Here is a 26,119-nt window from a genome sequence, read left to right as displayed (position 1 = left end):
GCTGTTTGCAACCCCTGTGATAACAGGATCATTCTGTCAGTACAATGTTCATGCTTTGTCAAGTTATTACTTACTGGAGGACCGGGTGGACCAGGTAAACCACTGTCACCCTTTTGACCAGCAGGGCCCTATAAAGCAATGAAAGAAATGCAGTGTTGACTACGTAAAATGTAAATAACACTGTTAAAAAATAAGACTCACAAAAGTAAAGTAAAATAACAAAAATATGGAGGAGAATTACTCACACTGGATCCTTTGGAACCTTTTGGACCTTGGGGACCCTAAGGGCAAGAACATATATGTATAGTTGGTGCATACTGCATACAAGATAGGAGTGTTTTGAGCAGGATGATGAGATGAAATTACTTACAGGTAAACCAGGAGGACCAGGGGGTCCGAGTGGACCAGCAGGACCGGAAATTCCCTAAGAAAGAATAAGCACAGAACTAAAGTATTCTGCATACTGCATCACTAGGACTGGATAAAAAATGTGTATCTAATGAAAAGGTAGTCCTACTAAGTGTCCAACTCTGTAAGTTTTGACTTAGGCTCTTCAATGGGGAAGGCCGTAAATAGTCTTTAAATTTAAAATATTATCTGACAGTTCGAGTTGCATGTAGTTGTTCTCACTCTCCAGCATTTACAGTCATGACCCTGTGCCCTTCAGATCTGTTCAGAAGCCTCACTTTTTACACAGAGTCTAAAAACGTGACTTAATAAGTAGGAGAAAAGAAGCTACCTGGGTTAGTACAATTAATACATGTGAATAGATTGGTGCTATTAATTTTACCTTGTCCCTAACTTATGTGTACGTGCTTTCCTTCATCTTCTGAAACACTCTGTGATCTGGTTTTAAGCTGTTTAACTTCAACTATGTTTGTACAATGCCTAGGAAAGTTCTGACCTCTAGCAGGAGATTGGCTGTTATTGTTCATAGTAACTTTATATGTCTCTCACAAGAAGACTGGAATACACACTCTTTGCTTGTACAGAATTTGAATTATGAACAGAAGTATGTTTTACTCACTGCATCACCCTTGGCTCCAGGAGATCCCTGTGGGCCAGGGAGACCCCTGTCACCCTTTTCACCCTGTTCTCCTGGAGGTCCAATCAGCCCAATCAAACCAGGATGTCCCTAGACAACAGAAGAAAATAAACTTAAAGCTCAATATATATTAAGTAGATGTGCTATGCAAACACACAAATTAGGGCTTTCAAAAGTCATCACTATTGCTAGTCCATCAATTAACCTGAAAACAGATTATTCCGAAAGGATATTCATTTGTTGTTAGGTAGTTTTTGGACGCAGAGATTACTTGCAAGCTGTGACTGCTTATTCAGTGAAAGAGATCTAAGTGCAACATAATCAGTTCTTATTGAAACCGATAGAGAAATAACAATACACATAGGTATGGATTTCATACCAGCTTTCAAAATGAGATACTATAAGGATATTATAGAGTTGCACATTTGTTTCCACAAGTATATAGCTGTTTAAACAGCTTATCCAAGCATATAAACAAAAACTGTAATTCACAAGATATAATCGTATTCCTACCCTTTCTCTTTACAGTTCTTCTCTGATACCCAAACAGTCAATATATTTTGGGGACTCCATTAGAATATCCTATCTCAGATCTTTCAACCCATTACTGCAAAAGAAAGTATTGTAGCTGATTTGTTGTTTAAAAATAAAAATCTCTAATTTTGTTTTTGTAAAACAAAAGGCTCTCTTTACATCAATGTCTTTGGGGTCTTCATTGCAATAAAAATCACTTACATGGTCAATAGATTACTACACAGGCAATAATCCTTTTCTTTCTGCCTGCCTCTAGGATATAAGATGTGGCTTAAAACTTCACAGTTAATATTAAGGCTGTGGGGAGCTGATTGATAGCTACCATAAGTTGTATTGCTTTCTGATATGAAAACGACAGTGCTTCTTACTGGTGATTTTATACAGACTTTTGGAGTGGGTCAAAATTACACAGGCACAAACAACAAATCAAAAGGGAGATGTTCTCACATACCTTCTCTCCTTTGGAACCTGGATCTCCTTTCAAGCCAGGCAAGCCAGGTGGACCCTAAATAAATAAAGGGAAACAATGTTAAAATAAGTTTTAATGTATTGCACAAATGATGTTTTCCTGAAATATTAAAGGCAATGTAAGTTAAAGTACAGAGTCATTCAGTGGCTGATAGTTCTGACTGATGGCATGTGAGGTAGGACCCAAGATAACACTGACATGTGTGTTTAAAAAGGCATAATGCTGCTACTGTAGCATTTAAATTACTTTATAATTAGAAAACTATAAAGGGCTTTATGATTAGAAATCTATGAAGAGGGTCAATTAAAATTCTTAAATAGCACTGAAAGCATCCAATGAAGCATGTGATATATAAACAAATAAATTAATTTTTGTTGATTAGCTTAACTTTCCTTGTGGTTACATTGCATGCTTTCAATTATTCTTCCACCGTTATTATTGTACCTATCCAGTTATAAGACAGTAGCATGAATATTCTTAAATTGCTTATTTTAGCCCATTCTTTCATCAAATGATGGAAAATATTCTCTTAATTTGTTTTCTTCCAGTTTACTAAAGCTCAGTAAGATTTTTGCAGAATTTAAATGAGTTGCTTATCATAACTGCTTCTCAATATTGTTTTTTTGTTGGAGAACTACTTCATATGTTGGTTCACTACTCAAGACACTATCCTGGGATTATGGTTTCCATGATTTGCCACCTGATATTCCAGTATGATGATTAATAATGCATTTAAATCCAAGTTTTCTAAAATACTCAGCTCTTTTCTACTCAAAATTGCAAGGTTACTTAATGTGATCGAGGTGTGTTAGGTCCACTTACACATACAAGTCTATGATCCTACATCACTTTTGAAAATGAGATCAGATATTAGACAAATTACTTAGGTTATGCAACGCTTCTCTGGGCAATCCTAAATTCTTTTAGGAACTGTTACTTTGTCTCTCTGGATCTTCACTCCTCAACTGTTAAATAGGGATGATACCCATACCTTACACAGGTGTTGTTAAACTGATACCTTTTTTAGGCACTTACATGGGCTACATCATAGGATAGTTTACAATTTGTAATTTGTAATTACAAGCCATCTTTTGTGCAGCACAGTAAATACATATGTTACTTTATAAAATAGGGTAAGATATGCTCTTTATTCTAAGTTTTGTCTACAGTTGGTCCCTAAATAATACTAATGCTGCTTCTGTCAGCTCTTGACAGGCTGATTAATGGCAAACAAGAAAGGCAGAATAAAAATGTGAAGTGCAATGTTATTCAGCTGTAATTCACAATCTGCAGGAAACCATGGGAAAATATAAGACCTGCTCTGTGGCATTTAGTTTTGTGAATAGTCATTATGCATGTTTGTAATCCAGTAGACATCAATGGTTTTATTCATCTCAGATTTACAGGGTTAGGGGCTTTAAGTGGCAATGAGAAGGTAAATGTGCAATTAAATTAGCAACACTCTTAAACTAACCACTGCTAATATTTTATAGACTGTAAACTCTTCCACAGATATGCCAAAGCAGGGTTCAGGTATTTCCCCAATCATGCAAGTAGACAGAGCACTATGGAGTGCACTTGCAGGAGTGTCCTATGAGGATGAAAGTGAGCAAAATGCTCACAGAACAATATATTGTGGTAGGCTTTCAAAAGTTTAGAATTTCTGACTGACACGTAGTTTGAATTCATCTTTCTGAATATGATGTTCAGAGTTGTAATCAGTACTTCAGAAGTCTTAGCCTTGACTTGCTTAAAGGGCCTTAATATTTTCCTGTCTCTAATAGCAGTCCAATCTAGGACCATATTTGATGCTTTCTTCTGTGACACTGCAAAATCTAATATCATTCAATGTTCTGAAACCTCTCTCTATGGTGGAATGCTTGTAAGAAAAAACTATATGCCCTGCTTTGTTTCAACTATTACCCACTTTAGAAAATAAGTCAAACCCATGGGAGTTTGGAAACTACCTAGAAGAGGGTTACTTAAACACAACCCATAGCACTGATGACATAAGACTAAAAGAGGTTTTAATGGCCACAGTCTCATTAGTAAGTAAATTCATCATTATTTGAATTAGTGCTGTCTGGATACCCTCCCAAGATAACAAGATAGGTCGTTCTAAAATGACCTTTCACACTGTCTGAAAAACTCCTAGCGTCCTGTCTTCTGCTCTGTGTATCAGATACCCTCTGTAATTTTCATGAGTCTGTTTCAATAGGCCAAACCTGACTGTTCATTAGTTTGAAGGCTGCACAATGGATAAAGTACTTTGGTCCTAACTATCATGGGATTGAACTGAGCCTGACATGGCAAAGGTTGGTTGGATATGACCAAATGAAATAGAAACTGCCTTATGCTCTTCTGCAGTGTAAAGCTCTTGCAAATAGCAGCTTTCAACAACCACTGAATAATCTTGCTCTTATAAAATGGAAGAACTTGAAACAAACTTCTCTTCCTTGACAGTGCTTTTATTATCTTTATTGGGGTCATAAGGTCAATCCATTAAAGACTATTCTTCCAGTAGTCAAAAGTATAGCTGGAGAGATGGCACAGAAAAAGAAGAACTTATATGAAGCTTTTAAAAATTCAGGCTTTTTTTTTTCTTCAGCTCCTTTTTTTTTTAAATTTTAATCCTGAAATATAATTTTGGAAGAATTTTGGGGTGATATAAGAACCTTCTGAGGTTCATTAAAATGCCAGTGTCAGTTTTCTGTAATTTGTACAGAATGAGGTGAAAAATTCAGACTATCAGTGCATATGCAAGCACAGAAAAGGCATTCAGCTCTCAGAGGCCATTAATCTCACACTGAACATGTAAGCGTTAGGAGTAGAGCTGCTAGACTAAGTCAGTATCTCATCACTACTAGTCTCCTGCTGGCAGTGGACATCTGTGAAGTTATGATATGGATAGCAGTAATAAGTGACCTTTTCAACTTGGCACAGATTCAAAAGTGCCATAACACTTCATGTACAAAATATTATTCAGTGCATATCCTTTCCATCTCTGCTTCGGGATATCATTAGATGCAAAAGCCTAGGCAAATACATAATTCATGAATAAAAAGTGAAAATTTAACTGGAATACAGAAGTTTCAGGAATACAGAATCACGCATTTTCACTTGCAGTGTGTTGTGCTCCACTGCAAATCTGCTTTCATATTCCTTTCCTGATAGCAGTCTACAGGTGGGGAGGAAAGGGAAGGAGGGAAGCCTAACCTCAGCCACTTTTACGTATAAACTTTGCTTACTTAAAATCAAAAATAAAGTTTAAGTTGCTGTAATGCATCTAAAAACGTTCCAGTTGAGTTGACTAGTCAACAAGCAGCCTCTGCGCTTGGGAGTATGTAATTCATTAATACACTCAGCTTTAGGTTTGATTTAAATGTTTAAGTTCTCAAATTTTGGAAGGGATCTTTTGATAATGTATTTGGAGGCTTCTAGTAACTGATATGTGGGGAAGGGATGATTATTATTTCTAAATAATTGTTGATTGACTTTTATACGTCAGCTCAGTATTGTAACTCAGGAGATTAGGTTTCAGGTCCCTGATTCGCCCACCATGCATTTTATTAGTAAATTTGGGCACATGACTTAAACCATTGTGGTGGTAGTGCCACCTTTTGCCTTGGTTACTGAAATCATAAACTCTTTGGAGAGAAGAGTTTTTTGTAATGGGCTTAACACTATTTCTATTTCTTGCATTTTCTCATTCATTGTTTCCCAACCACTGTCTTAGAAATAACCTGTTGCCCATGAGACTTTAGACAAAATCAGAATGTTAAAATGAAGGGCAACTAAGAGCTATAGTATAATGTTTCCTCAGCACATTATCTGCTCATTATTGTTACCTAAGGGCCAGAGAACTACGAGATTATGTATAGATACTATTGTAATACCACCTTTATATACACATCAGCAGATGTTAGATAAACCTGTGTGCCAGATCACAGTTCACTGGAAAAATATTTCCAGTGTGTGGGGCATAAAAATTCCCCATTTTTTCCACTTTCATTTTTATGTACTGGAAAAGCCTAATCTGGAAATCTTATAGCTGATGTTCAGAGCCTGGCTTCTTACTGGAATGGTAGCAAGCCTCTTTGGAGAGGTTTTGGGATTCAGGTGTATAGCTGAAGTGCAAAAATTACTTGAGCGTTAAGGCTACCTAAGGACCTTATTCTGTATCCTCTAAGTCTATACAGGAAAGGGAAGAGAGGATTCCTTTCACACTTTACACTCACAACCTTCCTTGTCCACATTAAGAATCACATCACTTCTGAAGTACAGGATAGCCCCTTATTGCCTTAGTTTCCTAAGGTAACCTGATTGTTCATGTGGGCATAGTTAATCTTCCAGACAAAATAATAACAAGTAGTTTTTACTTAGCTTGGGATAACATTGCTTGCAAACTGTAAGATACCTTGAGAGTGTAACACTTGTGGCAGAACAATTCCTCATAAAAGATGATTGCAGATGGCAACTGTGCATAGATTTTATCCAACAAGGCACTTAAAATTGGACCTGCATTAATTTTTTTTAATATAGCAGCAGTTAATGCAGATGGTAATTATTTTACTTGATAGCTTCCTACTCGATCTCTAGCACTTACATATTAGCAGTGACAAATATTTTATTAGTCTCATAGTCACAGCACCCAGTGACTTTTGCTACATTACAGAAGGATGTTAATGTAAAGAATGTTAATATAACAGCTTGAGAGCAAAAAGAAAAAGAGAATGGACAATGACACGTGTAGTGCTGTTCAGCTTGCCTGGTTGTAAACAAAGGAGGATTGGTAACTGAAGTTGATATTATGGCCTGTTGTCTTTTTTAGACATCAGTTAGGACTGAGATTCTAAAAGTCCCACAGAACTGTGGTATCCAGCTCTTGCTGATGCCCTAGGAACTGGAAGCTTGGCTCATTCGGGCCCTTTTAAACACTTTGAACATGAATTATATTTCCTGGGACTGACATGATGAACAGCAGACATGATGCTGCCCTTCATTTTTATAAAACTAGCATGTTTTCTTCTTAGGTATAACTTCCTTTCTGGGCCTACTTCTAATCTGATTTTTTTCTTTTCTCTAAGGGATAGATAGATACGGTCTAAACTTTTACCCTAGGAATAAGGTTCTTCTATATGGCAGTCATTAACATCAATGGATGTACAAAATTTACCGCTGCTATGGAAACAAAATGATTTAATGTATTAAGCTTTGCTGATGTGGGGACAGAAATAGATTTTTTGATAGTAAGCTTCATTCATTTTATTTTTAATTCTGCTCAAGGGATTTCAAGGACTTGGTTTTCCACTGCCTTATTCCACATTTTACCTACTATAAGTCAGCAGCATTCAGCACAGCTGCCTGTGGAAGTAAAGCAGTGGAATGAAGGAAGTCTTGCATATCAGATTCTAACAGCACAGAAGAATAGTGACTTTGTGCTAAGAACTGACTTGTAGATTTGTTTTCCTATATCATTCACAGAGATGTTAATGGTATATTTTAAAGGGTGTTTTTTGTCCTTTGGCACTGGAAAGAAGGGTACTCACCAGAGGTCCAGGAGGGCCATCCTGACCTGGTGCTCCAGGTAGACCTTGTTCTCCCTAGAGCAAACATATGATTAAGTTTGCTTTACTAGACGATATACAAGAAATACAACATTTAAATTATTATTATATACTCAATTTACTCACCACAGGGCCAGGAATGCCTCGGAGACCCTCTGGGCCAGGTTTTCCTGCAGGTCCCTGAGGACCAACTGGACCTGTTTTTCCAGGAGCACCTTCTGCACCAGGTTCACCCTAGAAAGAATGTAAACAGGTCAGAGAGGAGGGAGCTGATTCAGCTGGGCACTGTAGGGATATACAAGCCACAGAGCACAAAGAGTTTCCTCACTCTGTTTTTCAAAAGCTAGTCCACAACAGGGTTCTCCACAGGACTGTTTTCTGACCAAAATTATGTGGTGCCAGCAAACCATGCTCACCCTGCTTTTCTGCAGTGGTGAGATAAGTTGTGTCTGTGCTGGTGAGAGGCCACCATGTACTGCCACAAACACTGCTGAGGTAAGATCTCTTTATACTGCTTCCTCCCTTGTCCACAGAAATGAATCGGACTTACTGTGTCATACCACTGAGAAAATGAATTTCATGACTTCTGTACTAATTCTGGCTATTAATTTGGATTTTAAAGTTTATCTATGATTACTTTGATGAGTTTCACACTCTCAGTGCACGATAAACAACTTATTTATTTGTATATAGTTTACATTTCCATGCTCCTAAAAACAGTTCCCAAATGAATTACCTTTGCACCTTTTTCACCTTGTCTGCCTTCAGCACCAGTGGCTCCAGGAGGTCCCTGTAAAAGATGGAGAGCCAGCTCATAATCTCAGTTTGCTAAAATATTACAAAAATGAACGAAATCTGAAAGCTCTTAAAAATTTCCACTGTATTAATAAGTAGTAAATGCTAACAAAAGAAAACTACATTTATTTCTGACAGTTTATTAAGAGGATAAAAATCTCATTCAGTCATATCAACTCTTTTTCCCTTTATAAAATTTTCTGGGCTTTTAGAATATCTAAAAAAATAATGAACACCTAATACCTAGTTTTAAACTTCCTTGCATTGGCCTATTTCTGTTCACTCGAGTTTATCCACTGATTCCAAAAGGGTCTGCCACAGAATGGAATATATATCTTTATTCTCTAAGTCGGGGATGGGCTTAGTACGCCTTTCAATTACATTTGGACAGCCAAAAGTTGATACATGCCTTACTGTTATCTAGTAAGTATGAAAGGAAAAAAACATCACATGACTAAAGGTTATAAGGAATGAAACAAGGACACTAACTGCATCTTGCTCCTGGCAGCAGGTTTCCTGCTACTGCTCTACAAACTCTCTGTTTGACTAAGAAGACATGACTCAGTACTGCAGGAGGATGCTGAGATGGGATAAGGTTGAGGTGAAGTTCACAAACAGAAGTTGCAGTAATCCAGCAGCTCTGTGGCTATGTATTGCTGCTGTCACCCTTTTTTCATTTTCTTAAGGTTTCAATGGAAAAAAAAAGACATTTTTCTCCTCCAAAAATAAAGGGTTGATTTTCAGCTCAGGGAATTAATACTCATAGCTTCAATTATGAACAGAAGCAGTATCTAGAATTTAGTGTTCTGAAATGGTTCTCCTAGATATACTTAGTTTAGAAAAGATGCACTCAAGATAAAGGACCAACTGTTTTCATACAAGGTTAATTTTTAGCCTGGGATATGTCTTTATTACAACCAGCTATTTCTTGCCAACCAATGAGTAGCTTAAAGCAAAAGGAAAGAAAAATGACCATGATCAAATACAAGGCAATTTTTTTGAATCTATAAAACTTGCTCTGTAAGACTCATCTGTTCATTAATACAATATGCAGTTTGTAATGCAGAAATGACAAAAAATGTTCTAAGGACCAGCAGCAAGAAAAAATTAACCACTTACATTTACTTATTGTCTTTCTCTTATAACAACAGACAAAAAAATGCGGCCCCTAAAAGTAAAGCACTAAACTACATTCTTAATTCTACAGGTGTGAACTATTCTTTCAGTCCAGCATCTACCTGTATGCTTTGTGAGCTCAGGGCTTTAGCTCTCAATTTGACCTAATAGCAACTTTTTATATTACAGCTGAATTTAGCCCAAACTTTTTATAGCCTGATACATTTGGCTGTCCACTACTATTGGCACATACCTTGAGCAACTCCACCAGTTTTAATTGAATTCCCGGAGATTTACATTCAAGATATAAGTATTTAGATAAAAATATATTAAGATCATTCATTTGCTTCTGAAATTAAGCTCTCTCTGGGGTGGAACTGAACATCTGCAGTGTTGTATGAACCTTTTGGCTGACAGAGGTAGTAAAGCTTTTCCATCAAAAATAATGCAAACTGAACTGAATTACCCACAGTGGACTCTGGCCATTTGTTGTGGGTATCAACATGTTGTTCTCTTTGGGATTTTTAAGAGCTGTAAGTGGTAAGGTACTTAGCTTTACATACTAAAAATGCAGAGAAACTAAAAAGCTCTGGGCAGCGCTGTCCAATTAATAACTCTTTAAAACAAGAACAGTTTTGCATCACTGCTGTTCCCAGTAGCAAGCTCTAATGCATATACCCCTTTGTTGAGCCTGTAACTGGTTGAGTGGATTACAGTTTGCAGTGATAACAAGAAAAATGATTAGTAGGTATATAAAAACACTCAGAAACATTTTAGAAACAGTACTTTTTCCTAACATGTATTAATCTACGTACCCATTGTCTTTACTGCTTGCAAATTCCCTTCACTCAAGTTCCCACATAGGTTATAATCTGCCCTACCTCAGAAACTGAAAAGGGTTGAGTGTGGTAGTTTGTATTTGAGAAATATGGTCTCTACATAATCTAGGAGTGCAGCTGCAACATGAATTAGCAGAGCTAAAAACACTGTGATCGCTAAATTACAAATACAATGAATCATGATTGCTAAACAAAAGGGGCGCATTCATTATCAAACAGTGCCAATGCTGTACTAAGCGCAAAGCAGCTAAATGAACAGCTTTTTCTAACAGGCTCTGATTGCTGGCATGGCACAGATGGTGCTTCTACAGCGAAAGACTGCTAATTGATATTTATCTTACCTTCCTACACTTGAGTTGTTGGAGTGTCTGGCAAATTTTAACTGACATAAAAGATCTCAATAACAATAACTTGAAATTAATGCTGGGTTTTCCTCCCAGCTACCATGGTGATTTTTATGATTGTTTCACTTCAGTTTGGATTTATTGCCTCTAAGCTTTTACACAGAACTGAGAAGACAAAAAAAAAAAAAAAAAAAATCCTGCAGAAATAAACTTGTCTTCAATTTTTGTTACAGGAACATATTGGACATTTTTGTCTGTTCTGTGTTGCAGGATTTCCTTAAAATAATTTAAAGTGTTGTTTACAGCTGTCTGTCATCTGACTTAAAACATGATTTTCAACAAAGAAAACCATTACCACATTTCATCAGTTTATTAGGATAGGGACATAGTGTGCCATTATATTATTAGATGTTCTGTGTATTTTTAATCAAGGAAAGACAGGAAATCAGTGTAATTTACAAGTGCTGTGGGCACCTTGCTGAGGCACTACGATGCTGTAGCCAAAATGGAAAGAATCTCCTTCAAAAAATGTTTCATTTTTTTCCTAATTATTCAGCATTGTAACTGAAGGGAACTAACCAAACAAACTTCTGAGTTTCAAATTTTAGAGGCTGCTGGTGCTGCAGTATTGATATCTATTCTTTTATTGAATCAGGCAGTATGCACTCCAGTTTAGAACAAGAATATAGCTAAGTCTTGCACTTCTTTCTTTAAATTTGCACTTTCTTTAAATTCTAACAGTTTTAGAGTGATATACACACTCTAAGGCAAATGTGATCTAGACATCTAATTGACACTAATAAAGAAAACATGCCAGACAGCAGGAGACACAGCTGAAGGGCCTAGGAAGCTGAACGGCTAAGAAGAAAATAAGCAAAAAGGATTATTTGTGTTGATTTTTATTGATTGCATATGTTACTTGTTGTAAGAATAGATATGAAAATGAATGTTTGATGATGTCTTTTCCTCCTTATGTTTTCAATATTTGTCAGATAAAAATCAACGAATTCAAACTATGTAAGATATTACACAGTACTCCATGGCACAAAAGAAGAAGTGCAAAGGGTATGTGCAAAGAATAAGTTTCAGAAGAAGAATAACAGTGTTAATTGTAGCGTGGTTCAGTCTTTGTATCTACATTTCTAGACAAGCAGGCATTGGATCAGGAAACATTGACCCACTGAAGCCTTTTTAGACGTACCGCTTTTCAGTGTGCCAGCCATATATCTGCTTTCAGCTTTCTGAGCAATGTAGCTCAGTTTATTAACTATTCACTTATCTTCCACATTGTAAAGAGAAACTGAAAAACTTTGCACCTCTTCACAAATGCAGTCTTCATACAGTATGCTGTTGACCCATGCTGAGCAACAGCAAAACTGTACAGCTCCAAACCCTCACTGACAAGCCCATAGCAATTTGTGAACTCCTTGGTTTTCTAGGACTGCTCCAACAATAAACTTAACATTCTGATGCAACTTTCCTTTTTAGAACATTTAAGAACACTTCAGAAGTACATCCTTCTGTGAAGCAGGCAAGTTGCTTTATTCAGTTTTTGCAGACAGAAAAATTCAGACAGCAATATTAGGAGCGTTTAAAAAACATATAATAGCAAAAAGATTAAAAAACGGCTCTTATTCCCAGTGCTGTGTGTAAGCCATTAAGTAGTACACTGTCTGTCTGTTCAGCTTCAAATATCATATACATACATGTAATGCCTCAAGTTTTCCAGATGATCTAGGCTGATTTAATCAGTGGAGACCTTGTCAAAGGATGGTGGAAAGTCTATACTGAGAGGAAGATGTGCTGAGAAAAAGTGGCCATTCTCAAATCAGACAGCACTGGTAAGGTTGGAATTGCATCCTGGATAGCTGAGAAGTCAAGTCAGTGATGTGTTCTGTGCCTCCACTAAAAATTTGATTGTGCTGGATGTTTTTTTTTTAATATATGTAAAGTAAATATGACAGCTGATTAACTCATAGCCATTGTGTACAGCCTCTGAGGTCTTGATCTGGCAAGACACTTAACTGGGCACTGAAATCTGCAAACTCAACCAAATGCTTATGTTTCCTAGTAACCTTATAAGCTATGTTGAATCAGGAATACTAAGAAAGTTGATCAATTTTTGCAAGTAGCTATAACAGATTTCTTTAAATAATATGTTTACTTTAAAAATTCTTTCTTTTGCATCATTAGGCTTTTATGATTTACCAGAAAAATATGTTTGGAAACATTGTATTTAACTGCTGCTGAGTATCCTTCAGAAAGATGATACAAAACTATTCGCATTGGCCAGCTAGAATGATAACCTTAGCACTAAAATACAGTTTAATGACTCAGGTTGTCTCATCTACTCTACATTTCAACCTATTGAAGAAATTAACTTCAACCTATTACAAAGTTATGAAAGAATATATACAAACACACACACACACATATATACATATATATATGCATATTATATATATGTATAAGGCAATTGATAACAACATTTTCTCTCTGACTTCAATAATAATTATGCCATGGTTTTACTTCTACACTACTCTCATTCACATTCTGCAATCAATATTCCATTTAACAGATTATTTCTGCCTAAGAAAGAGAAGCAAATGCTTTGGAGTAAATTCCTTTAATTTTAGAATTATATCCTTTTTGGGGATATCAAGCATAAGATTGTTTTTTCTTGTTTACACCAAGGGAAATATATATTTCTCAAATACTTTTAACAGTTATTCCTGTGTTTTTACTATAGTTTCATCTCTTAATAAAAGTTACAAACCAAATTATAATTTATCTAGAACAAAAATTATTGTCTTGACTATCCAAGTAAAGCAAGATATATATACATATTATTGTATATATGAAATACTGAGCAAAGCCTTTCTACATCATTGGCAAGATGCTTTTCAAAAACGATTACTATTTTTGAATTCCACTATCATTAGAGTTAGTAGGAGTTTTATCACTGATTTCAAAAGCAGAGTTTAGTCAATACTAAACCAGTTCTAGAAAGTCTGATCCAATGAATATGTAATTTAAAATCAGTTGTTATTTTAGTTGTTATATATTCTTTTGTTGTGAACTAGAGAATCTGGCCCTCCATTTGTTAATGACAAAATCAGTTCAGCTAAATATTTCCCATGCTGGATTTTGATAGCTCTAATTTTCTAAACAGTATGTGCACAAATCCATGCTAGATTTGCATGCACAATTACTATGATTACTTACACCATAACCATTTAGATTTACAAAGCCTTCTGAGCATTCATTTATCTGATTTGTTACATGCAAAGATCATTTCAAAAGTCAGAATCTGTAAAATATTAATTATGATTGAATTAAAATTAATTTTTTTCAAGAATATATGTAATCACTTTTTCAGACTTTATCAGTGGTTATAACACAGTGTGTGCTACTCCTAGATTATATTTTTGACATATAAATATATATATTTAACCTAGTCATTCATCTGAATGTAAGATTCAGTTCGGAAGATGGGCTGATTTCTTCCCTATAAAAGCAAAAGCATTTACTGCAATAGCAGTTTCTGAAAGGCATCTGTGGAAGTATTTTTTGGAAGAGCAATCACTAGGTCTGAAAATAATATATTAATTAGGGCATGCATTTTTGGATGTGCTAATGATCTATTCTTGTGTCAGTCACAGGCTTTAACCTTTTCTTTGGTTTAAACTTGAGCTTAACCTTTTATTTTGATTTAGACTTGAGCTAACTGGTCATTTGAAAGCTAGGGAATTTTACCTCTGCAAAGCAGAAATCTGGAGCAGGCTCATCATTCTGCCATGTACTTCCCAAATGGTATTTCTTAAAAGAAATTCACCATACTGCTTGTCCATAAGACCCTTTGTAAGTCCCAGAGCTAGTTCAAACCTCTGGTACTTATTGTCAAAACCTTTAGAGCACCACAGTAAAACAGTTTTGATATCTGCTTGTCTCACCAACTGATAGTAATCCTGTTACTGGTATTACCCATCACTAACCAGGAAAATCAACTTATTCTTGGCCTTCCCTTGATATTTGAATTTTACTGTAATTATGTATCTGTAGCTGAAGTATCTCAGATACAATGGGAAAACTGTATTCATGTCCATGTCTTTCATTAGAAGCTGCTTCTCAGGAAACCCTGGGGGAACCTCTCTGGAACCAGCAATATTAGACACCTATTTTTCATAACTCAGAAACCTGGTAACAAACATAATTTCATACAACTGGGCAGTGAAACTGAGTTCAGGTCAATTCCAAGTTACCAAGGGTTTATGGATAAGCAAAACTTTCACAAGATTTCGTTTTCAAGCAGGACATGCCAGTTCTTTTGGACTAAACAGTTTAATATCATTAAATTGCCCAGATATGACTGACAGTAATTGATTCTGAAGGAAGGGGGGCCAATGCAGGCATTGATATGGAGGGACTTCCAGCACTGGCAAGAAGTAATTACAGGGATAGTGAAGCAGTAATACAGAGATGCAGTTTAAGTGCATGAGAATGTGTTTGAAATGAAGAGAGATGGGAGAAGGATAGAAGGGGCTTAGGGAACAGAATTGGTCTAGAGAATGAGAAAATGCTCAGCTACTGTAGTGAATACAATAGGAAAAAAAAGACCATAGAACAATGTGAATGAAACAAACTTTGACTGAGAAAGTGGTGAAGCATTGATTGGTGGAAGAGGCATTGATTGAATAAATATAGGGGAAAGGGGGAATGAAAATTAATGAAGGACAAAGTGTGGATGAGGAGTTCAAGGGACTAGACTTAACAGTATGAATCAGCTTTCAGCTTGTCATTTTAGAGACAGAAAAGCAAAAAATGAGGTGTAATGTTGCTTTCTAGTAGTTTTGTCAGAGCTCTGCACCTCTATAGGCAGCAGCATTACTACTGAAAAGACATGTCCTAATCCAAATGAGAGGACATTTGCCAGGGCTTTTTGTTGAAACTGATTCTACCATACCACTGATTAAAACTAATGAAGAGCATATGTTTTCTTCATTATGCCAGCAAAGTATGAAGTGTTCAATCCTTCATTGTTTCTTTCAAGTATAACATTAGTACAACACTGGCTTTCTACAAGCTTGAAGCTTTCACATACTCATGTGATACAGAATTTGATGCTACAAAGTGTTTTCTTCAGAATTCAGGAATGGGATCACTTGGCAATACTTATACATAGCTTTTTCCTTGCACTATCACTAATTTGGAAATGTGTTGAACCACAGATTATGGATGACATTTGTATTTCCACAGTGTTTTTGCATCTAAGTATAATCAGGTGCAATATGTCCCGTCTGCTAGGAATAAGCTACTGCCTTTCCATGTAATAAAGTAGGAAGTTGTAATCTGATGCAGAACAAACATTAATGGCTAATATTCAATCAAGCTGTATTCCAGTTCTAGTGATAAGATTCCTAATGCTACCATAATCATTTGCAGTATTATAAATGTGTTGCAAGTTGGTGCAGCAAATAGATTATTGTGTAAAATAGATAAAACTAATTAAGCATGTCAGTTCACTCAAGCCTATTAAATAGACCAATTTAACACATTTTGTTAAATAGCTCTCAGCTTACATTTAATGATGCTGTCTTTTTTTTAAGTGTAAAAACTGCATCTAATTGCTCTCTGAAGCAGATCTAAAGGTTGATGCATCATACAGTTCTATAAGTATAACATTATTTACTGATTTTGATGAGCTGTATTTGTAAAGCCTGTGAAGCTTCAAAGACTTTAGGAATAATGGAATGGCTTCATCAGTTACAGAAATGTCTGCTTGCTAATTTTGTTTGTGGAGTAGATGGCATGGGTTTTCACAGAAACTAAACTGAAATTATTTTATTTCAAAGGTTAAAGACACTAAAACAGGCACATTCTTCCTGCCCCCTACCAGCAATCATACACCTAAGCATGATGTTTTGTATTACCTTATAACATCAGTCTTTATGCATTTTTGATGTCTGCAGTGCTTTCCTTTACTCGCAGTCCTTCACAGCATGTTTGACAATACCAAGTGCATAATATCTTATTCAAAATAGATGTCTGTGCTTTTGTCTCCTGGCAGATTTTACCCAGCTGGGTATTTGAATGTGGATTTCCAGTATGACCATATGGATAAATAATTTTTTAGCTGGCTTGGTAAAATACAATGTAGATGTTATTGTACAAAGGACACAGCTTTCAGTACTATCAGGAAGGATGCTACCTCTTTTTGACATAATAGCAAGAAACCTGAGCTGAAATTAGTTTGTAGAACTGATTCAGCTGAACTGTTCTCATTCTTATTCCAGTACAGAGAGAGAGAGGAAAAAAAAAAAGCTACTTCTGTTAGCAAACTAGCAAAAATGCTAGTTTCTTACCCTAGTTGACATTGAATTCACCTGGCTGAAAAGAAAAGGCACATTTATAGGCCAGGAATACATTCTTCCCTATGTCTTCTCATTCTTCTTGATGTTGGCAAATAGGAGCCTTCATGCTGATGGATATATAGCTCTCCTGGTTGCTCATCAGGTAAGTGCAGTTCTAAGTTATGCTGCTGCTAATGCTTCCAGACTGCCCCAAATTTACTTGAATGTTACAAAATAGGTGAATTTCATGAGAGTAATGGTAGCCAGGAAAGGTGTAACATTTGTGTTGATTTTATAAATGTGTGTATACAGCAGTCTCAGAAGGAGCATGAGATCTTTCAGGTTCTCACCAGTGCAGTTTTTTGCAATTTTTGATTTCAAGCTATAGACAGACCATTATGCAACCTATATGTTAAGAGCTATTTTCCTCCTGCTTTGTGTTCCAGGAGATGCTGTATATCTTGACATACCTCTTTCTTCCTCAAAGTGCCAGATCCTAATAGCTAAACTCAAGGCAGATTAAAGTGCTTTACATCACCCATGTTAATGGGTTTTCTCTGCTGTTTGTATTTTTCAGTTCATTTGTCATTATTGAATAGAGACTACAAACATCATATGCGAGTGTCACAACATGGAAAACAAGTAGCTGAAATTTTCTAAAACATAATGTCTCAAAAAGAGAAAGTACAAGAAACAAGGAGAAATCACTTACTCTCTTTCCAGGTGGACCAGGTGGGCCAGCTTCACCTGAAGGACCTGGTGGACCCTGCAATTGAAAATGATGAACTCAGTGGCAAAAAAGAATAAAGTTATCATCTTTCTTCTGCAATACACTGTCCCCTTTCAATGGACAGGAAGTAAGTACCATAAACACACACACAGAAGTGATACCTGCTCACCCAGCAAATCCTTCCTTGGGATATGATGGGGGGGTCTACTGAAAGTTTTAACACCTTGTGTTACTGTACAAAATGCAGCCATTCTTTTTTCGCTTCCTGTTTGCAACAAAACATTTCAGACAAAAAGGTGGCTGCACTAACGTAACACAGGGTCTTAGCCTACTGCCTAACCCTATTAAAAAGAGTTTCTAACTTTCTAACTTTCTCAGTTTTCTTCTCCTGTGTGTGGTCTTTGCAAATTTTCAAATGTGAGGTCCTCAGGTTGTTACTGGTGCTGTACACTTTCATCATCATCTATGAGATAGCTGCCATGTAAGTGGCATTTCTTTTGAAAATCTTGTGTGCCTCATGTGGGTAGCTGTGATACTCTTCTTGTAAATATTGTGGGATTGCTGAATAGTTTGATAGGCTGTTCTTCATGAACACTTAACATTCTAAAAGTATTTACTTCTAAGTAAGACATATAGATACTAATTTCCTGAAGCGTGCACATAAACCCCAGTTTATAACTTAGTTCCAACCACGTGTCTTCCAATGCACTACCTTTTTTTTTTTCCAAACTGTACTGTATAGGATAGTTCCCTGATAATAAGAACATTCAGTGCTGGAAATGGGGCTTTCCACATAGGAAATCCTAGTTTTTTTGCAATCAGAAATTAAATTTATGTTTTGATATGGTGATCTTCAGAAATATAAGGACTTTGATGCTTAATATGGTTATTGCTCAGATAAATCTTAAATGTGACATGAAATACTGTGGAAATACCAAGATTTTGCTTCATTTCATCAGGTGAGCTGATGAAGATTATATAGCTGCAGCATTCCCTGTTACACTCAGAGCTGCTCTATTTTTAGTGCTTTCTCAGCAATTCAGGCACAAATCCTTAACACATCATTTCTTTCTACTTTTGAAAGAAATTGAGCTCTTGCCTCTGATTATTATTTTTCAATAAAATATAAAAAAGAATCTATTTAGAAAGTATTTTTAGGGATATGAATTTACAGAAACCACTGATTTAGGGTAGGAGTGAACATGAAGCTGACACAAAATGACAGAAACAACTTACAGGTTGACCAGGATCACCATCTTCACCCTTCTCTCCACCAACACCATCTTGACCCTACAGAAATCAAGAAAATGAGCAAATTATCAAATTCAGCTAAATCAAGTAATTTAGTTTCATATGCAAATATAAGGGCACTGTTTTTCTACAGAGCATTTTTCTAAGGACACTATTTTCAAAATTTTTTAAAGATTTCTAAACCTGCTTTAAGATTTAAGAAATAGCTCTTACAAGCAAGACCTCATCCCTAGGCAAGGGAGAGGCAGGGGTAACTAGAATTTAGTACAAACCAAGATTAGGAGCTAAAACTGTTTTTTAAGTATACTTACAGCAGGACCAGGTTCGCCAGGGGGACCAGGATCTCCAGGAAAACCAACTGGGCCCTAGATAAATTGGGAAGAAAGCAAGGAAAGTGTCATCCACTGAGAAGAAGGTAACAATCATCACAAAGTATTTTAGGAAGAATACAATGGATTTAGCTCTCATGTAGAAATTAATCCACAGTTTTATATGTAGCAAAGGTTTGATTCATTCAGCAGTGCTTCATAGTGCTTTGTGTTAAAATTAGTAAGCTCACTTACGGGGTTACCCTTAGGCCCGTCATCGCCTGGAGGTCCTTTAGCACCTGGTGGTCCTGCTGCTCCAGGTGGACCAGCCTCGCCTTTTTCTCCTCTTTCACCTTTTGGACCCTGCAGAAAACATAAGCACAAAAAAGTTGTCTGGAAATTGGGTGGCTAAAAAAAGATTACAATGATAAAACTCTTTCTCAGATCTGGGCAATGTTATTCCTTCTCAATAAATGCTGGCTTGTGGATGGGAAATTAGGCCCTCAGTCCCAGATTGGAATACCTGTGAATCTCAGGTCTGAGTGCCAACCTCTGCACCCAGATATGAATCTGAACCTATTTTGCATCAATGGACTGTCTTCAGAGAGAAAAACATGCATGACAAAGATAATACTTTTGGAAGAAGTGAGTACACTGTTATGAAGTCTTCAGCTTTGACCTCTAATTATTACAGTAAAAGATGTGGCTATAATTATAAACAATCAAATTACATTTCAAAGGTAGAAATTCTTCAATGGAAATTTAAAGAAAATGTACACAAGTGCACAAGCAATCTGATTACGTTTTCTGAAGTAAGCACTGCCAGATACCTTAGTTAACCATAATAATGGTAAGATGAAAACAAAATACTTACAGATGTCCCAGATTCTCCAGGAGGTCCAGGGTTACCAGCTTCTCCAGGTTCACCCTGTAAATGTATGCCAATAAATTGATGAGTCAGTAAATAGAATATTTCTGTGAATTTACTTCTGTTATGACATACTGCTTACGCTTATTCATGTGAACAGCTTACAGGAACTGTCCTTCTTTGGGTCTACCTAAATGGGGTTGAGTTACTCCCATATATTTTTGCTGAAATGGAATTTGAACTTTTAGAGAGAAACTATCAGACTAAGCTTTCAGTTAGAAAGGGAGATGCACATTCCCTTTGGGTTTTGGAAAATCTTCCTCTTTATCATGTACTGCAAATTTTCTGTTTGTCATCTTTGTTTCTAGTCACAAAAAAGCCAAGAAATATATTGACTATGCATGTTTTTTCTCCAGAACAGATATTTTTGCCTGGAAGCAAATCCCTACAAATAAGGGAATACTAATTGGAAATGAATTTCAATGGAACAAAAACATTATTTCTATAGTTAAGTGTTATAATAATAATAAAAAAAGTGTTAGGATAAAATAATAGCATAACAGTTAATAAAACTTTCACCACAGGCCACAGAGGCATACCCTGTGTATTACTGGTGATGGAAATTGCTTAGTAAACCAGATGGCTTTGAGGAGAACACCATATGGAGACAATCTGTGCAAGTCAAAGATTATACAATATTAAATGAACATATAAGTTAATTTAGTCTTTTTTTGTGCCAATACACAGTACTGTACATGTCAAAGACTGTCTTTGCAATTGTTCATTTTAAAGTTTAGTTTTGGCTGATTATTTTCTAGCTCAGTAGACTGATAAATAAACCTTTATAGAAAATTACTGTGGTACTAAAATGTTTAGCTATTAGACACAGATACACAAATCTATGAAGGGACAACAGAACCTGCTTTGTGATTGTCATGGAGTGCTGAGTTGAGAATTATATATTTTTATTCCATAGGATTTCTCAATTTAACTGTTAATGGGGGGATCTTTTTCCTGTAGCAGTGTTATAACTAGAGGTAAATATATACACCTTTTTGAAACCAACTAAACCTTGCCAGTAACCTTTCTGAATTATGCCTAAATATATGAATACTTCAGTGCTGAAAATTAATTTCATCCAATCTTCTTAACTGAACTCAAACACAGATTTGGAATTAAGCTTGTGTATCCATCATATCCTGTATGACCTGCATGCCCCTCTTCATCCTATGACAATTCAATTAATACAACATGCATCTCTCTCATTTCCATGCAGAGAGTGTAAAAGGGTAAATCAATAAAGATGAAATTTAAACAAACTCTTATGCTATAGATACTGAACTTTTATTCACAGAAGCTAATGGCAGCATGATGACCTCACTAGAACCAGAATTTGGCTCAATATAAATATTACTTTAGATGAATGGAAGAAGATATGACTACCCAACTGAATTCCAGAATCAGATAATTAACAGATTATCAGAATTTTGAAAGCAATATTAAAATATCCTTTAGAAAGGGCACTTCCAGGGGGTGAACTTGCCTTTAGAAACTGCAGTTTGTTTTATTAAACTTATTTAAATTTTCATTGATCTTAAGTAGCTATCCTTTTTAGTACTTAATACTCATTTGAGTATTAAGTATTAGTATGACTAATTTGCTTCTGTGATACAGCATTCATTATTAATAAAATGTCTTTTGGATAGTTCAGGTCAACAAGTAGGTTTTAAGTGTGTTTTCTATGAAAATTCATAATCTTAATTTTTCTTATCCTCTACATAGGGTTTATTGAATCTGGAGCATCATTAGTATTGTTTTTTTGTCCATGACAACTATCAGTCAGGTTAGATTTCTGTAGCTACAGAGAATGAGGTCTGGAATTAGCAAACAAATTGATGTTATTCAAGTTAGTGGAATATCGATAAATATACATTCTATCTAACAGAGTCCAGAATATAGACCTAAATTAAATATAGCCCTTCAGCAGGGTTCCCCAAAGGTGTGAGGATCTCTCTGTACATATTCTATTGCAGGACTAATTAAATGGGTGACATAGAGTGCAGACTGTGCAAAGTTTTGCCTGACAAGCATCTGTGCCAGTGTAATCCCATTTTAAGCTTCCCAGGGAGCAAATTCTTTTTCTGCCTTTTGCCAAAGGATATTGTAATTTACAATGATTCACATTTGATTTGAAAACCACTCTTTCCCCTTCCCATTGGCAACCTCATCTTCATTTTATGATCTCATGAAAAGAAGGGAAATGATAGGCTTTCTCTGAGCTTTTGAAGTGTACTTGGAGTCACTGGGAGAACACTGTGCTCTTGGGATCTTATGGATCCCTGCTATAGCACACATGTCTAAATTGGCAGATGCAGGCAGCCCACATGGGCTCTGTGCATAGTAACTCCACAAAAGAAGCACTGTGGAAGAGAGCAAAAGTGGAAGGGTTAGAAAACGTCAGGAGTTCTCCTCAAAGGGCATCTGTGGAAGACTAGTCTAGTTATGGCTTAATCTCACAGTAATACTTCTAAATCGTATGTTGCTCTATAAAAAAGCTGTGACTCTTCCCCATATGTAATCTTTTCTTTTTCTGATATGGATTTTTATATTCCAAACATTAAATGCTAGGAAAGGTTATACTTGTTTCAGACAGCTGTTAAGGGAGTTAGACATGTTTTGATAAGGAAGATTGTAGCTGATATGTATTTAGAGAGTGCATATTTGTATCTATTAAATAACTGTGCAATCTATAGGTTATTGTTCATCCTTGTCTTCCTTCTTTGCCTTTTCGGTAAGGATGGTATTAGTTCAGAATCAGAGAAACCTTCTTCATGGGAAATACGTTCTTTTGCAGAAATATATTTTATGATCTAATAGATTTTTTGAACCTCTGGAATTTTTTCCTCCTCTGTCATCAGGCCAGATCTTTCCTTTTTAAGACTAGTTCTAGAAAACTGTCCATACAAAGTACAGTGACAGAGATAGTGGATAGAAGTCTGCCACCTTTTGGTTTTATTCTGGAATACAGTGATTTATTTTGTAAGAATTAAAGACAGCCTTGCTACTGACTCGGGCTGGTGAAGAGGATTCAATTACACTTTTTCCTCCTTTTTGACATCCTCACACACACACACAAAAACAAAAAAAAAAAAAAAAGGTGACCCTAGAAGACAAACCCTTGTCACATAGATACGCATATGTGACTGTGTTGTACATAGGTCTATATTATGGCTCAGTGGAGAGGTAAATTTAATCCAAAGAGAAATTCTAAGGAAATGTTATATTTTCTGGGAGGGATTATGTTTACAAGCATGTTGGGGAGGTGGGAAGGAAGAGAAAAGATAGAGACAGTGAGTCATATGAGGTTTTTAAGTAATTCATCTGAAGGCCAGATATTCAGCTAGCATAAGTTGCCATAGCCACATTTTGACTAAATATCTTAGTGTAAATACTAATAAGATCTAGAGGCCCAAAATTACAAAGGAGATCCAAACTAGCCAATAATCTCCCGCACCCTATTGTCCTTATGCACAAGTCTGCACTCATTAAATGTTTACATCCAAACAGGTGGGTAGACAATGTAGACGTGTACACATGGAAATATCTGTGCAAACTTATTAGCCATGTTCTTAAACGTAGGGCCAGAATATTGAATTGATTTTGAGTCCTCTTACTTCCATCTGCAGTATAAATCAATGACTGATGAGGCACCTAATGTATTGATTTCACTTGTTTGCTGGGTTGGACTCTTTACTAGTGTATTGTTATTTTAGAATAATATAATGGGAAGGACTATAAATCTAGATTAGTGTAGTGGTTTTCTAATATCAAACTTTTTCTTATAGTAAAACAGATTTAAACTCTGAGAGGCTATAAAAAGAGTTCTTAGCTTCTGTAGATATTCATTTTGCATCACTCATTGCACTTATCACAGATTAGCCATAATTTAGAAAACTGAGTTTATATTTAGTAGGATTTGTGGAAGACAAACTTGAGGTTTCAGTTACTTGTTTTGTTTTCTTTCCATGTGGTAAATTCATACTCTACAACTTTATGGTGAAATCAAATAGAAAAAGCAATCTACATGTATACATTTTTTTTGAATAGTAGTTTTACATTTGATTGAGGTAAACATCTAAGGCCTAGTTTCCAGAAGTTGTGAGCAATTTACTGTGTATTTAGATTAAATATCTGCATGTTAGGTCTTTGACATCAAGGTAGAGATCAATATGTCTTGGTACATTTTGGTCTTGCTCTTTTTCTCAATCATAAGCAGAACAAAGAGAATAGTCTCCGAGTGGAAGCTGGTTTTAAGTGGTTCTGGTTGAGCGTAAGTCTCCAGACTTCTGGACTATTCCACAGAGGCTACAGGCATTAATAATGCAAGGCTACATGCACATTTGTACTGCAGATGTCTTTGATCATTTAGGCCTTTATGTGTACAGCGGAGGAAACAACAAGCTAGTTAAAAATACATGGCACTAAATGTGACAAAAATTGTTTAGTTTGCCAGATAGATAAGGGGACCTTGAAACCCTGGTATTAATGACAAAGTATCTCCTTGTAGTTCAACCATACAAATATGAAAGTGAACAATGTATTTCACTCCACAACAGTGACAGGGAAGATGCCAAAATATTTTTCCGCACTCTACAATCAACACTGCATTGTATAATCTATAGCATGATGTGTCCTCCTTGAAGGTGATCCAGAAGCCAAAGCATGCTGACATAATAAGAAAAACATTGGGGAAAAATATGGGAAGAAGAGAAAAGGGAAAAGGCATGTTTTGTTTAAAAGTGTGAACTGTCCTCCCATTTCAGGAACACCATGTGAATGTGAATGAATCACAAAACCAAACTCCTCCTGACAAAACAACTCTTTTTTATTTCTAAGCTTGCAGAACTCATTAAATGGAACTGAAATTAAGAAGGAAGGTGTCCTAACTAAGAAAAACCTTGGAATGTATTAAAACTTGAGAAGGAGGAGGAAAGTAATTAGAATAAAAACCTGTAAAATTATATGCTTGGAAGCATCTCTATATGAATGCAGAGAATATGGGAAATAAGCAAGAGAAAATAAAAATGACAACCAGTGATGCACAGTCTGAATTTCATGTTCTTGAATTAAATTTGGTGGGCTGACTGTCACAACTGGGGACTCTAAATCACACAGAAGAGCCACAGGAAGAAACTGAAGAGCAGGGAGTGCAACAGAAGTCAATGTTTTTACAAAATGACTGGAATAGAATTTGATCATGAAACAATGAAAATGAAAGAGTTGATTGAAACCAATGGCAAAATTCCTACAGACTTCAATGGGGCATAGTTTTATCTAAGCATTTTTTTAAAGCTGCAATGGTGCAACCCTGGACTGTAGTGTTCTCAGTATAAGTATTTTTTCTCTGTTTCCTAGGGGTCAAAAGAAATTTTTTTTTTCCCCACAGTGCCCATTTTTTTCTGTTTTCCACTGACAAACAGACTCTCTTTTTCCAATGATTTTTTGCCATCTTTACCAGCTCATGCATACAAATGTGTTTTTGGTACTTTTCCCAGAGAGAAAACTATACCCTGCAGCTCTTTATGAGGTCAAACTCCCTTTTAAGATAGCCTGGGGGAACAATGTCACAGGCTTGGCAGTTTAAAGGGAATATCCTTGTTAAAAAATAATGCAATCAAGCACAAGGGCATACTGCTTTGTATATTTTTAGCAATTACTAGTAAAATAGATTGAAGACGAAAGAAAGCCCCTGTTACCAAGAGATGGGTTGATGCTCAGTGTACATAACTGAAACAGAAGATGCAATGAAGCACTGTCAGCTTCAGATATGACAGCACCAGCATGAAAAATCTACTGTATAAAATCAGTATTTTCATTTGCCTGGGATCAGTACACTCTGATCT

General features: G+C 36.0%; 1 protein-coding gene across 1 annotated transcript in view; it reads right to left on the bottom strand.

Moving 5' to 3' along the window:
• The window catches only part of COL11A1 (collagen type XI alpha 1 chain), a 173,878-nt gene that overhangs the window by 8,645 nt on the left and 139,114 nt on the right, over positions 1-26,119 (bottom strand). The window contains exons 50-62 of the mRNA XM_067300830.1: positions 20,223-20,276; positions 19,604-19,711; positions 19,352-19,405; positions 19,026-19,079; positions 17,772-17,825; positions 8,352-8,405; positions 7,742-7,849; positions 7,598-7,651; positions 2,031-2,084; positions 1,028-1,135; positions 371-424; positions 246-281; positions 75-128 (exon numbers count right to left, since the gene is read on the bottom strand). Coding sequence (XP_067156931.1) covers positions 75-128; positions 246-281; positions 371-424; positions 1,028-1,135; positions 2,031-2,084; positions 7,598-7,651; positions 7,742-7,849; positions 8,352-8,405; positions 17,772-17,825; positions 19,026-19,079; positions 19,352-19,405; positions 19,604-19,711; positions 20,223-20,276 — 846 coding nt within the window. The remainder of the gene's footprint in view (positions 1-74; positions 129-245; positions 282-370; positions 425-1,027; positions 1,136-2,030; positions 2,085-7,597; positions 7,652-7,741; positions 7,850-8,351; positions 8,406-17,771; positions 17,826-19,025; positions 19,080-19,351; positions 19,406-19,603; positions 19,712-20,222; positions 20,277-26,119) is intronic.

Source organism: Apteryx mantelli, chromosome 8 (genome assembly GCF_036417845.1).
Source record: "Apteryx mantelli isolate bAptMan1 chromosome 8, bAptMan1.hap1, whole genome shotgun sequence".
Classification (NCBI taxonomy): domain Eukaryota; kingdom Metazoa; phylum Chordata; class Aves; order Apterygiformes; family Apterygidae; genus Apteryx; species Apteryx mantelli.
This window is presented reverse-complemented; position numbering and strand designations above follow the sequence as displayed.